General features: G+C 37.2%; 2 protein-coding genes across 2 annotated transcripts; both read right to left on the minus strand.

Annotated features, from left to right (window-relative positions):
* Nucleotides 1–1545: 1545 nt before the first annotated feature.
* On the minus strand, nt 1546–2514 carry LOC149046840 (uncharacterized). The gene has a single exon (XM_089204728.1). It carries the CDS (start codon nt 2446–2448, stop codon nt 1684–1686), a length of 765 nt encoding a protein of 254 aa, XP_089060854.1. The 5' UTR covers nt 2449–2514; the 3' UTR covers nt 1546–1683.
* On the minus strand, nt 2480–5439 carry LOC149046841 (uncharacterized). Its single transcript, XM_089204163.1, has 2 exons — nt 2546–5439; nt 2480–2498 (listed from the first exon to the last, which is right to left on the minus strand). Exons 1-2 carry the CDS (start codon nt 5437–5439, stop codon nt 2480–2482), a joined length of 2913 nt encoding a protein of 970 aa, XP_089060289.1.
* Nucleotides 5440–15062: the final 9623 nt, after the last annotated feature.

A 15062-nucleotide genomic window follows, 5' to 3' on the forward strand; every position in this document is an offset into this window, starting at 1 on the left:
GAAAATGCTGCATGACTCAAAGGATTAAGCAGCATTTCCAATCAATGAATCTTTGCACCCGTTGGAAACGACCAGCACCGTACCTTGTTACGTCAACTCAACGACGCATTCCGGCACCCCTTAAGAAGAGAAGCTTAGTTCGTCACGAGATGTCAAAACTTGTAAAAACAAAGATTTGAGGAAAAGGGAAAACGATTTTCGAGTGTGTGCAAATATTTATAGAGTAGAGACATATGTTGGGCTTGCTTACACTTTTAAAACAACATTTTGGTGCATGAAAAGATAAAACAATCAAATTTCAAAAATATTAATGAATGCTTGCCATAATCAGTAATCTATAAAAGCTCCAAATATTATTGTGGAGTGTGAACTACTTTTCAGTTCGCGAACAGATACAATATCCAATTTAGTGTTGATCTTTATTTGCAGATGAATTGGTCTATCTCTACAAACCGAAAAAAAATAGGTGTGAACACCAATAAGAAACTTTCTATTTAAATTTCCCGAACGAAAAAGTAGAATTATTCACCTCTGCTCTAAACCGACTGGAGGTAGATCCGAAAAGTTGTTCGCCAGAGATAGGAGTATCGGTTGAGAGAACCGATGGGTTCTTAGAAATGACGAATTTCAACGTCTAAATAAGTGTTGGTGTAGTTAAATCGAAATATATCTTAGAGTGCTTGACATTTGTCAGAAACGACTGGCCAAACCGGTGGATTTACTAGTGAATGTGCCTCTAAATCTTTTTTTTTTTTTAGAGTGTTTACCCATATTTATTATAACGTACGGTACCGCCCGGAAAATGATCGATCTGATATACAGCTCTGATTAGTGACGAAATTTCCTTTATACAGATATAAAAACAAAACAAAAACAAAACAAAAGACAAAAAAAAGAAAAAAAAGGTTCTGGCCGGCCAGTTCCGCATTATAGTAGTCACCCTTAGTAACATAGCTTTTGGTATGAGCTCCCACTTTTAGTTGACCAATTTTGTGAGAGATGATCACTCCAGACCTTCTTCCAGTGCCTTCACTCAGAAATGATAACTGTAATAATAAAACCTTGCAATACTTTATTTAGAACCTTACTTTGTCGTGATATCAGGGGTGTTTCTGTCTTAAACAAACAAACTACATGAATGCTCGAAGTGGGATTTATGTTATCGTCAAGAACCCCATCACCCCTCCCGAGATTTCTTAGCAAAACTTCTGCGAAGTACACCTGAGTACGGTATCGTTTTCCCCTGGAGAAAGTAATTAATCAATTCTTTTCGTAACTGCGTTATTAATTGAATTTCTACTCCCTTATTTTCTAAATAACCTTTAATTCATAAAACTCAGGACAGATGATTACCTCATGAGTTTTTAAATTACTTGACGATAAATGAGCAATCTTACACTGAAACGGGAGACGCAACGGACAGATAAGAGGTGAAGAAAAAAGGATTAAGTCTAAAGGAATTGCATGGATAAAGGGCAACTTAAAACTAACCAGGAAACTATATTCCCACATTTCTGATGACGGATCAAATAATGAACTGAGTAGTAGGGGAAAGGCCGGTTCTGGCTCATTTTTATTTTAGCTATTAATTTATGGCAAACATTCGATAAGTAGTACCTCTTTAAACAACATTATCAATATTTCACGTGCATATACTATTAAATTATGGTGAACATTCGAGAATTAGTACCCGATTGCGTGTGTGTTCACTCTGTCTGGTAGAATGACTCGCTTATCATCATTGGCAGATAGAGCTACTTTGTTGATCTCTTCCATGAAAATATCATGATTCCGACTTCGAAGGGTGTTCATTTTCCGATACTGATTTCCACCACCAAACAGACATCTCTTATAGTCATCGAAGCTGATGGTACTCTCCACTACTCCCTTTTTGACTCCCTTACACTTCTTCATCTCACCTCCTCTATCAAACATCTTATAACTATAAAGCTTTGCTCTCAAACCGACAAACTCCTCAATGATTTTACCACCCGCCTCATCTTTGAACTTTCCAATAACTTTTTTGTTCACTTGCGGTAACCCAGAAGAATGATCTTTCGGAATGTTGCTTGTGTCAAACAGACAATCTACATCATCAATTATATCTTTGTAAAAATCTTCAGTCTGAATCTCATAGCAAAGACTATCTGTATCAGTGAAAAGAAGTTTTGCTCTATCTCCATACTTAGATTTTACATAGTTGTAATGAAAGTCATACATCAAAACCTTGCTGAGATCGAGGATACACATTCCGAGATAGACAGGTTTGTTGAAATAAACCTCTGTCTTTCTCATCTCTATTGCACAGAGATTCTCGGAAAATATGGTACAATGTTTGAAGTTGGGTCTCTTTGCCAACATTTTCCCCTTCTCTTCTGAGTTGACAAGTCTGACATCAACCCGTTTCCGAATGTTCTCCATCGTCTTGCCGTAGACAGAGTTGTTCATAAGTTTGAAAAAGTCTTTCTCGAAATCGTTGTCAGCCTTGGTTCTCAACTCTGTATTGAGATCGATATATCTCTTCATCCACTCCCGCTCTTCAAACCTGATGATGCGACGAATCTTTCCAATCTCTATTCCAAGACTCATGTAAAGCTTCAAAGTCTCATGATGGATGATGTATTTTTTCTTTTCATTCAAGGTGCAGAGAAGTTTTTTTACTTTCCCAACCGACAAATTCTCAGGAGCGAGAGGATAGTCGTCAAAGTGATCTTTTAACTCTTCCTTGACTTCCAAATCAACTTCGAGAATGCAAGGAAAATTTTTCCACTCGTCAAAGTCTTTCTCATCAACCCATCTAAAACCATGTGTTGGTAGACTCTTACTCATCGCCCAACCGTAGAGGTTGTTTGCGTCAAGATATGTGATGAACTTTGAAGGTTCAGAGGGGTCAAACTTCTCACCCATGTATCTGTTGTTCGCTTTTGAGTACCTTGTTGGAATCATGGAAATCCCACCACGAATACCTTTCTCAAACATATGTAACATGTTCGGATCACTCAACAACTCAAGCTTTATCTTTGTCAACTTGAGACATGCATCCCAAGCCAACCCAGGCGCGGTGTAGTACCAGCAGGGGTCGAGATCGTAGTTTTCTTTGCAAACCTTTCGAAAGTTTTCAAAAACATCACACAACAATAGAACATCGCTTCGATTATAAAGATTGTGATAGTCTCGCATCGTCTTCATTCCGAAGGTTTTCCACACCCTCTGCGCATGCTCATACTCTTCTTTAGTTATTCCACTACCACTGAGAATAGAGAAGAAAGATTCGATCGGTGGAAGTTCAGTTTCATCTAATTTATCGATAGAATCTAACCACTCGTAAGGATAAACACCCTTTCTCTTCAAAATATCAAGCTTCTCTCCATCAAAGTATTTTTTTGTATTCTCAAAAGAGTCACCCTTTTTGACGAGGTTGTTGACAAGCTTTGCAAGGCTGGAAGCCATGAATTTGAAGCTGTCAATAAATCTCAACTCTCTCTTGACAACAACGTCTTTGTTTTCTTTCTCGTTAAAAAACTTGTCTACTTCAATGCTCTTTGTGAAGTTGATGTATTTTTCTGTGTTGTTGGGAATGCAATTGATATCACCTTCTGAAACACCGAGATTTCTGACAAAGAGATGTGCGTCATAGTTTGCCAAGTTGTGGAAGACAACAGGAGTGAAATTTGGCCGTCTAAATCTCAGGTTGCAACTATTATGTGCAGCCCCTCGAAATTTGCCGGTATAATGACAATGATCACGAACTTTTTCATCTCTCATCTCGAAAGCTCCTCCACATAACCAACAACACTTTGCCTTTTCAAAGACCTCAACATCTTTGTTCGTGAAGATCATCTTTTTTGGGGGATGGTTTTTGTATATTGCCTTAACCTCCTCTTCAAGCATGTCAACAAATATCTGCGCAACATCTTCATCCTCAGACTTTGCTGTATACTCAACCAATTTCGAATGACTGTCATCGAAAGAACATTTGACAAAGTAACAAAAACTTACCGGGATATGTTTCTGCTTCTTCTCGGTATAACAATTCATAGGATTCGGTTGAACGGTGTGTAAAGGTTTGATGATCGACTCAAAGTCAGCATAGATGACGAATGGCATATCCATCTTCTTGTGGTGGTTCTTGAAAGAAAGAAAAGTTTCATCTTTCGGCAGCTTCTCTCTCACAGCCTCATGATCTCGACAGAGTTCACTGTGTGTGTCAAGCAGTTTCTGAGTTCCGAAATAATTGAGGCATCTCTCACAGATAAACTTCTTATGTTCCTTTTTCGATATATCACTTGATACAAGCCTACTTAAATCTTTGATAAGACAGTAATGCTGTTTCTCACCATCACATAACAGAAGAAGATGAATACGAGGCTTGATGCTCTCAACATTGCTCACTCTCAAGGGTTTAAGACCTCCTTCGTACATGTAAACGTTGACAGCAAGACCTGGATTCAAAATTTCGAAACGGTGAATATCCTTTACGGTGAGTGGAAACTTAAACCCACCCCAATCCAACCTCTTTGCCTGCTCTCTCAAAATTTTTGTCACACGCTCAGCATTTTTCACAACAGGATTCAAAGCTCTTGTAACACACCATTTGAAACATTCGTCATCTTCATTCTTTATGTTTATGATAGCCTTTTTTCTCGCAAGATTATTTGGTAGCTTAATGTATGATGAACCATTCAAAGGAATGTATTTCACCGTATGCAAATCTAAACCCTCAATCGAATGGAGAACCCATCCACTTCCCTCTCTCGTAAACTTAGCCAAACTCTCTCTCATTTTGTCAACACCTCTCTGATAAATATCTTCTCTATCAGTCTCTTCAAATACAATCTCTACGAAAGATTTAAAATATACAAGCTTTACCGTAGTCTCACCTGTCGCAATGTTTGTCTTTGACATGTTACACCTCAGAACGAACTCTATCTTGATATTCTTCTGCGTTTGCAGAAAGTTGATAACAATCGGTTTCACAGCCTGAAGAAATCCCAACACTCCATAACCTTTCACCCCATCAATCGTATATTTTTTTGTGAATTGTTTCAATGCAGACTTGCTCTCAACAAGTGTGAAACTGGGCTGAGTTCTTTTCTTGTAGAGGTCAGCGATATGTGTTTTGAAATCTTTCAATTTGTCATCAACTACAACTCTCGGTGCATCGATCTCTTTCAACCACTGACTCCAATCCTCTACCACTCTCTTCTCATCATCAACAGCTTTCTTAATCTTCTTTACGAGTGCTGGCTTCGCTGGACTCAAGATTTTCTGAGATTTTGGTATCTCATGTGTAGGAATAGGAGCATCGAGTAAATTTACTCTTGATGGTGTTGATTGATTTATGAATTCAGTAAGCTCTGCTTTTCGAAGCTTTGAGTATCCACGAAGACCTCTCTCTTTTGCAATCTGGCGAAGTTGTACAACAGTATTTCTATCCATTTTATTATTAAGTTATTTTTTTTAAACCAGTTTTTTTTTAAATTTTTTTTCATCACTCGGTTTAAGTGATGAAAACATGCTTTAATCTTTACACTTCTTCAATGTATAACTTTCAAATGTGAGCTTGTATTTTATCCCATCAATAACTATTGTGTCTTTTTTTTGGCGATTCTATAACCAAATCTTCCAGAATTTACGTTAAAATGTTTCGCAGCGGCATTTATTGAGGGAAAAACAAGTTCTTCTCCTTCTGAATCAACAGGTTGAAGTGTTACTCTTTTCTTCACACCTGTAAATTTTGCACGAGGAGGTGGAGGAGGAGGAGGGTTTTTAATTAACTCAATCAATTGTTTTTTTTTTTGAGTTTATAACGACCTTTCAAACCCATCTCTTTCGCTATTTCCATGAGTGCAGGTTTTGAATAAGACTCAAGATCATCCATCTTATTATTATCAAATATTCTTTTAAGACTTTTTTCTTTTCATTTTTTTTTCATTTTTTCATAACCCTTGAAGTTCACTCTCATCAATCCATGAGTTGAATTTTTCTGGGTAACCACTTCACTTCACGAGAGCTTTCCCTTTGCTCTTTCGAATAACCTTTTCAATTCGGAAAACATCTTGCTTTGCTCTCAACATCTCTTGTTCGTAGAAAGTGCCTTTGATCTCTTCTCCAAGCAGATCCTTCAACTTGTAAGTGATCGGGTTAGAATATTGAACCTCGTCAACAACGAAAATCTCCTCTGTCCAATTCGGGGTGAATCCTTTGTCGAACACTTTTCGTTTGAATTTGGTGATGCGAACATGATCACCAACAGTAAATTTTGGCTCAATTTTGACTTGTCTCAAATCACCAAAGAGATTCATAAAAACTTCATCCTCATTCTTTTTCTTGGAAGCCTCAACAGGTGACATCTTAATCGATCTATGTTTTCGATTGTTGTACTTCTCGACAATGTGTGGGAGGATGTCGAGATACTGTGTGTTGTTCTGAATGGTAAACTGCTTCCACATCTCAGTTTTGATCGTACGATTCCACCTCTCACAGACAGATGATTTCTCTTCATTCTCTGTCGAGTACATCTCAACACCTTTGCTCTTCATCAAGTCTTTGACATGACTGTTGTAATACTCTGATCCTTTATCAACCCAGAGCCTCTTCGGTACCCGTCCCTCGGTGAATATCTTTTTGAACCCCTCAGCCACACTCTCACCCTTTTTATTCTTCAACGGAACAATCCAACCGTATTTACTGAAGACATCCAAAACCATCAGCAGATAACGATAACCTTTATTCCACTTTGCAAACTTTTGCATCTCGACGAGATCAGAACACCAAATCTCATCAATTCCCTTAACATTAACCTGTCGTTTTCTAAAGTTTCGTCTCACCGGTCTGTGCAACTCATCCGCTAATTCTTCTTGCCACCCTTGACTATGTTTTTTGAGCTTTTTTTTCCCAACCCCAGGCCAAGCTTTTGCTTTGTGTTGATAATGTTTCTCGCAGCCCAATGACCCCACTGCCTGTCGGAGAATGGTATCTCATCGAGAGCTTTGACCATCTTTCTATCAGCTACATTCTTACACTTCTTCGGATTAGTGCTGTTTGCACAGACACTATAATCAACATCATGTTGCATAGAGACAGCGTCCGTCGGACCTGTGGGTGGGTCATAGATCTCCAAAATCTCTCCTGTCATTGGATCGTATCGAACCTGATTTTCAAGAGGGTTGTACGGCCCTGTATACTTGTGCCCCGGAAGAGTCCAACCACCGTCCGGTTTTGGCAGTTTTCCGATAGCTTTGTGAATATCGATAAATCCTCCTGGCATTCCACCACTGATAAACCTTACCTTTGTACTACCACACTCTGCACACGTCGATTTGATCATTGGACGACCGTTTTTTGCAATCTCCCGTCTTTCACTCCCAGGTACGGAATCGGTCTTTTTTCTCTGTTTGACACAATAACTCTTCATCTTTTGAATAAATTCAATTTAAATTCGTTAAATTTTTTCATTGAAATTTTTCATACAGGTTTCTTTTATTTTGTCGAGGAAAAGAAATTCAAAGGGTTTCAGTTTTGAGAACAGATCTGGTTCAAAGCTATTCTCTTTAGCGATTAAACTTCGATGACGAGTTGTTACAGGTTTGTACACAATCAGATGAGAACAGTTCAATCTGATGTCGACAGGAGTGTTGTGATATGATTGACTCAGATACACCGGTGAGATCAAATGATGTCTTCCATCAATAAAATGCTTCAAGATCTTTTTCCGTACGTCATTAGATGCAGCCATAAGATCGTCAAAAATCACAACCTTTCTGTTCCCTATTGAATACTCTGTTGTGTCAAGAATTTCATCAGGATTCATCACATGCAACACCTCATACCCAAGGTTCTGTGAGTGTTGATGCATAATCTTTTGAAGATCTTGTATCAACTCTTGATGAGTGTTTGGTGTGTAGAGGTAAATCTCATCGTAAATGACAAGCGGTTCTCTCAACATATACATTAGGGTGTTTGTCTTTCCACTTCCACTCGGACCAGCTATCAGCATCCTATACTCTTCATCAAGAAAGTCAACACCAGGTACTCTTCTCTTTCGAATTACACTTGAAGAATGTGTATTTAATTTTGGAATTTTAACCATTTACTAATAGTTATACAAAGAAAATAATTGATAAAATTGTAAAACAGAAAGGAACATTTATCTCAAAAGATAAGTGACAAAGTTGCAAAAGCAAAAAGAACACTTATCTCAAAAGATAAGTGTTAAAATTGCAAAAGCAAAAAGAACATTTATCTCAAAAGATAAGTGTTAAAATTGCAAAAGCAAAAAGAACATTTATCTCAAAAAAGATTTTAAAAAAAATGTTTTAAAGAAATGTTGATAATATTTAAGAATGCAAATCACAAGTCTCAATAAGCTTACCAAAAAGAATGTCATCTTCCACGATGCTGTTGTAAACAAATATGGTAATAAAAGTATCAAGATTGAGGTAAAGACTCCTGGACGAGAACGAGGACGAGGACCGTTGGTGATTGAATCTCCTCTCCTCTTCTCTTTCGGTGTGCAAAAGAGTGTGGATGAAGTTGAAAATCTCAACGGTTACTCAATTCCCACCTGTCTCTGGAGTGATTACAAAGAAACATCACAAAAAGAGCTTGACTTTTATAATGGATTGAAAAAGATTGAAGAGTTGTGTTATGAACATCTTGAGAAGGAGTGTGGAATTGAAACTGCAGAAATGTTGAAAATCCCTTTGATTGAGAAAGATGAAAGACCACCCATTCTTTATTCAAAACTCATCTTCTCCAAGAAGACACAGAAGATACACACACTTTTTCACTCAAGAGGGAATGATAAACTGAATCCACTTGATTATCTTGATCAATATTGCAAAGCGAAGATGTCGTTGATGATCGAGTCGATCTATATCAGTGATAAAACTGTAACATTACAGATCAAGGTAAATGACATCTTTGTCAAACCACTTATAGAGAGGCAAATTTTGGTTACCATTTCCCCATCTGATGATGAAGAAGAAGAAGATCAAGACTAAAGAGAAGGCTACATTTTTTTCCTCTTTCAAAACGAAAGAGGAAAGTATTAATATTTTATGCCTCAAAACGTTTTGTGTACTGCTTAAGTACTTTACTCGATTGAAAGATTGGACATAGATCTGTGATTGTATCATCGATGAGTTTCACCTCATTGAGAAATGATACACTGTCGAACGGTCTTCCTCTCAGATAGGATCTCAGCTCGGTTAAGATCTTCTCATAGGTTGTAAAGGCGAATTTGCACATATCAATCTTTCTGTCAAACTTGTTCACATCAGTGTAAGTTTTCAGAAGGACACCGACGCCTGTTATTGTACCAAGCGGGATCGGGTTCATAGTCACCCCTCCAACGATGGCTCCGATAACAATGAGTGAGGTGCTTCCCAAACTACAGAGAAGACTCTTTCGTTTGAATCCTTTGAAGGTCTTTCTCGAGCACCACCACTTCTTGTGATAGTATTTGTAAAGATCTTTGAGCTTATCAATCTTATCTTTTCCTATTGAGTAATCGATATGGTTGAAGTTGAAAATGGTTGCGTCAGTCATTTAAAAGTTTTTCATAAAAAATTTTCGTAAAAAATTATCAATCTTGTTTTGCAATCCCGATGTAGCTGAATCCCAATCCATCAAGTTTTGTATTATTATGGTCTGTCTCTATTTTTAGTGATGTATTTGCTTGGAAATAAAACATTACTGTGTTCATTGTTGTCTTCCACATGGAGGAAGTGTTTTCAAGTGGAAGTATAAGACCGCCACTATTAGTATTTGTTGCCACAAATTCATTACCTAAAATGAACTTGAGATTTGATGCTTGTACACTTGCAAAACCATCGATGTATGTGATAAGATACAGACCAGCATTATTGACAATAAGTTTTGTTTTATCACTTGAATTCACCGTGAAATCAGCATTATCACTCTGTGAAACGTTGGTGTTATGTTGTGGTGTTCCATTCACATAAAACTCTACAGTTTTTAGATTATTATGTGCTAGGTTTCCTCTATACCAAATTTTTTTTGTTCTTGTATCAACATATTTCTTGGTTGTTGGGTTCTTATCTGTCGTTGGTTCATTTCTCAAAACTGTTTCCGGGTAAATGTTAAGTTTACCATTTTCTATTTTCCACCATCGATCATAAACTTCAACCGGTATGTCGTTATGATAACCTTTTGTACCATAGAGTACCACCCAGATATCTAATTTTTGATCATATGCCTGACCTTGTTTGAATTTGAATACAAGATCCCACATCAAATAATTTGGTGTTGCACTACTCCATTTTGTTAGATGTACAAGAGTTCGAATGTGATTTGAAAATCGATTTGATCGTTGTGTTCTAATTGACTCAACAGAACTTGCAGCAGTCACCTTGGTTTTGGTATAATCAATTTTACTGGATTCCCACCACACTTCACAAACAACCGTGTATTCCGATTTTGCTGCAGAATACATATTGACACCAAATCTGCTTGAATAATAACCTTTTGATGAATCAAGTGATAATTCAAAAGGTTTTACTTTCTTATTGAATTCATGGAAGTCTTTGGTAGTCATTGTTCTCCCAGCGATATCATCTTCATCACTAAATTGACTATCATTCATCATGTAATCCAGATCATTTTTCAACTTGGTACTGACACTATGTGATAATTGGTTGTTCACATGTGTGTCTACATATGTTTTATTACAAAGAGAAAATCTATATTAATGTAGAGATTTACTAAAACTTACTAGTTATGGGTTATAAACAGGCACTTTCCTCAAACTGTTCTCATTTCGAACACTGTGACTGATATCGTCAGCTCTTTAAACTGTTGCTGACCCCTTTACAATGTAACTAACTAAAACTTAGTTTGATTAAGCGTTTTATTTTCTTCTTTTCTCGTTTGAGTCATTGAAGATGTCGTGAATTGTTAAAGGAGTGTAATACATGTTTTCCTTATTCAATGTAAAAAAGTGGCATATAAAACGAACTTGCAGTTCGTTTTGTCCATTTGACTTATTTCAGGGAAAAAAATCGGCATTTTAACTGAAATTCCACTTCCGGTGAAAACAGTAGCGAGAAGTGGTGACTTAAATAAGCGGTGGCACTAAAGTATCGCGCAATACGTATTCCACAGTGTAATTGGTATGGCAGCTCGTGCAAATAGCAGGAGTTCTGCGGACGATGTTTTTTTTTAGAAGGGAGTGACTCGAATGCCTTAAGATTAGTATATGGCAGCGATGGGGATAATCCGCAATCTTTAGGGGAGTCTGGGCCACGTCCTTAATAATATGAGCCGCGTAGGGTTCTCCGAAACGATCCGCACGAAGACAGAACGGAACATGTTGACAGCGTTAATGGTCGTCTCGAAAACTCAGACTGGTATTTAATTTACCGTGTTATTTATTTGTATTTGGCATAAAATCCGATAAAGCAAGGGTACAACCTAAAGGAATGCATAGAAATTTTTTAAGCTGAGCTTCCGAAGGTGTTTTATATAGTCTATCAAAAATACAATAAATATGTGGAAATGGAGAGGGCTTACGCTTCTGGGAAGGATACAGCTTGTGAAATCGTTTATTATCCCCAAAGTCTTGAGTAAAGGGTCGTTGATTACAGTCACAGATGATTTAATTAAAGAGGTCTGATGTACCGTTTTAATTGGAAAGACAATGATAAAATTAACGCGCCGCTCTTATCAATGATACGAGGATGGAGAGCTTAAGATGTTGGATATTCAGTCGATGATCCTCGCACAGAGGGTGATGGTATTAAAAAGATTTACAAATAAAGATTATAACAGCTCTTGGAAAATAACATTGAATTACTTCCTTTCTCAGGTAGGTGGAGAATTTGTTCTTAAGTCTAATTTTGATACCAGACAGTTACCTATCTAACTTCCGACCTTTTATAAGGAGTGCCTGGACGCTTGGTCCATGTTAAGGCAACCTTCGATACTTTCGTATGAAGATGTAGGTCACCAGGTTATATGGAAAAATAAAAATAATACTGTCCAAAAGATCTCACTTTTCGAAAAACACTTGCTTTCTAAAGGAATTGTTACGATCGGTGATCTCATTTCTGACACTGGAATCTTCTTAAAGGATGTGAAGGTATTACATGCAAATTTATCTCCGATACCACATTTTAGGTTAATGAGCGTCGTAGACGCCATTCCTCGTGACTGGAGGCGTATTATTAGACAAAGCGCTCAACATCTCCCTTCTCATACCGATGACATAATTTATTTGAAATTAGAAAATTCTGACGTAATGCTAGCAAAAATCACGTCCAAATCACTTTATAACGCGTTTAGAAGCAAAAAGCATATCCCTCCAACTGCGCAAAAAAAGTTCGATGAAAAATTTCCACAGTTTCCGTTTGACTGGAAGAAAATTTATACTCCTCGCCTTTTACCGTCACAATTTAAACTAAAATGAGAGCATTCGAATATAAAGTATTAAATAATATAGTACTAACAAACGAAAGATTGTTTAAGTGGGGATTGTCGGATTCGCCTTTATGCACTTTTTGTAGAGTGGTTGAATCCTTCGAACATATATTTTTCTACTGCAATGTTACAAAGGCCTTCTGGGAAGCTTTCTGTTCTTGGCTTGGTGAATGTCAATTTAACTTTCAAACATTTTCAATAATGGATATATTTTTTGGAGTTTTCAATGCAGAAGAGGACTTGATTATTCTAAATCATCTAATACTGACAGCTAAATTTTATATATACAAGTGTAAATTGAATTCTAAGAATCCCTCCATATGAGTTTATAAGGCCAAGATCGGGGAGATATAACAGATAGAAATGAAGATAGCAGCAAAGCGGAATAAATTAGCAAAACATTTTCAGAAATGGGATAAGCTTTTGCCACATATCGGTTTATGTGATGGGTGTCATCCAAACAATGCAGAGTAGCAGAAGAAGTCAAATTTTATTGTTAAGCATACAAATTCGCTATATACTATTAGTAAGATACTGTAAGTAATTTACCGTAACATATTAAAAGTAGTGTAATTTGTCGTAAAATAATGAAAATGTAGAGTATTGTGTCGGTAGTGTAAGTAATCGAGAGTAAGTCATCTTCTGTAATCAAGTTTATTGTAAACTATGCTTTGTTAGTAGTGTGTTCTCAGTAAATTATTGTAAGTGACGCATTGTAACTGAGTCCTTTAGTGTATTGTAATTAGAGTATAGTTTTGTAAAACGCAAAAAAAGAAGAAAGAAATCACAAAAAAAAATCTTGTGCGGTAAACAAAATCCGAAACACTTTTCCGGCGGATTTTGGAACGTTTTTCACTGTATTAAACCCCTAGCCTTTGAGAGAAAAGGTACATGTTAATGCAGATATGGTTATTTATGTCTTACAGTACTAGCGGTTGTGCCTGTTTGTTAGGAGATATTTATGTATTGCTTTCCTTTATCTCCAAAGCATTTTCATCTTTAAGCAAGTTATAACTTCTACATTTCTTTGTATGGCCTGCATAATTATCGAATCCTGTTTGTGTTTGCTTCCATTGAAAATACTAAAAGATAGTTTCGCAATCTGGAATCGGGATCTTTTGAGCTATATTCAGAATAAAAAAAAATAGTCCTTCTGATCTTTGAATGTAATTCCACAGCTGTGAAAACTGTGACATAAATTCTTCAACTGTTGTTTCTTTGCAGGGTTTCTCAAAGGAAGCGGCAAGTGGGGTTGGCATGGATTCCCATATAGAAATAAGAGTCAATTATAGCATCATGTATAAAATTCTTTATATCAAACCAAAAAAATTGCTCATTACATCACAAACCCACATCAACGAATTCTCTTTCTTTGACATATGTTTCAAATTCATGCAAAGGTTCAGACAGGTTAATGTCTTCTATGGGCTCAGCGCTGGCTCCCGAACTGGCTTCCCCACAATCTTTCAATTGATGAGAAAAAAGGTGCTTTTAGAGAATCGATAAAGCTTTAGTTATTTAATACTCGTAGGGTTTCCATGTCAATCAATTTAGTACTTACTCTGATGACCTCTAACTTTTGAAGAACTTCATTTCTCCTCGGTTTTTTGTCAGTGCGGTCGGCCACTTCCGAATCCTCGCCGTCTGCCGACTGTATGGGTCCCCTTTTTACTTCAGAATCATTTGCTTCCGGTAGGGCCTGAATCGTCGGTACAGCACTAGGAAGAAGTTGTTTTTGCATTTTAAGGCCCATTTCAACCATGTAGCTTTTCTCATCGCAATCGGGAGAAAAATGACTGCTACAAACAACAAAATGTTCGAACGGCTCGACGAAATGGACTCCTTTTACTTGAACAAATTTAACCCTTTGTTGTTTCAAATTTGCTTCATTTGGAAATCTTTGCATTGTATGCCCAGTTTTGTTTGAATCAGTACAAAACTGGACGACACAACGCTTTACCGTTATGAAAAAAATCGAATATATTAAAACAAACTATAAGTAAACAAATCTTGACGAGATCAGTAAACAACGGCGGTGGGGAAGACTTATACGTATCTCACGCGAGTGTAAAACAAAACTTTAGAGGTCACAGAAAAGATTGCGCCATTCAAGATGGCGCTTGTCTGACGAATGGTACTTTTGGTATACTTGATATATTTACTAAACGTGAAAAGAAAATGTAAAATGTAGATGTGGGTTAGCTTGGTAGAACATGGTTAACTTAGGGTAGATGTGGGTGAACGTGGTAGAACATGGTTAACTTAGGGTAGATGTGGGTTAACATGGTAGAACATGGTTAACTTAGGGTAGATGTGGGTTAACGTGGTAGAACATGGTCAACTTAGGGAAGATGTGGGTTAACGTGGTAGAGCCTGGCTAACTTAGGGTAGATGTGGGTTAACGTGGTAGAACATGGCTAACTTGGGGTAGATGTGGGTTAACGTGGTAGAACATGGTCAGCTTAGGGAAGATGTGGGTTAACGTGGTAGAACCTGGCTAACTTAGGGTAGATGTGGGTTAACGTGGTAGAACATGGCTAACTTAGGGTAGATGTAGGTTAACGTGGTAGAACATGGTTAACTTAGGGTAGATGTGGGTTAACATGGTAGAACATGGTTAA

This window comes from Pocillopora damicornis, chromosome 4 (genome assembly GCF_964200805.1).
Source record: "Pocillopora damicornis chromosome 4, jaPocDami1.2, whole genome shotgun sequence".
Taxonomy (NCBI): Eukaryota; Metazoa; Cnidaria; class Anthozoa; order Scleractinia; family Pocilloporidae; genus Pocillopora; species Pocillopora damicornis.

What these genes read in the sequence shown, in the direction of transcription:
- LOC149046841 (XM_089204163.1), bottom strand. Translation starts at nt 5,439, where the DNA reads ATGGATAGAAATACTGTTGTACAACTTCGCCAGATTGCAAAAGAGAGA.
- LOC149046840 (XM_089204728.1), bottom strand. Translation starts at nt 2,448, where the DNA reads ATGAACAACTCTGTCTACGGCAAGACGATGGAGAACATTCGGAAACGG.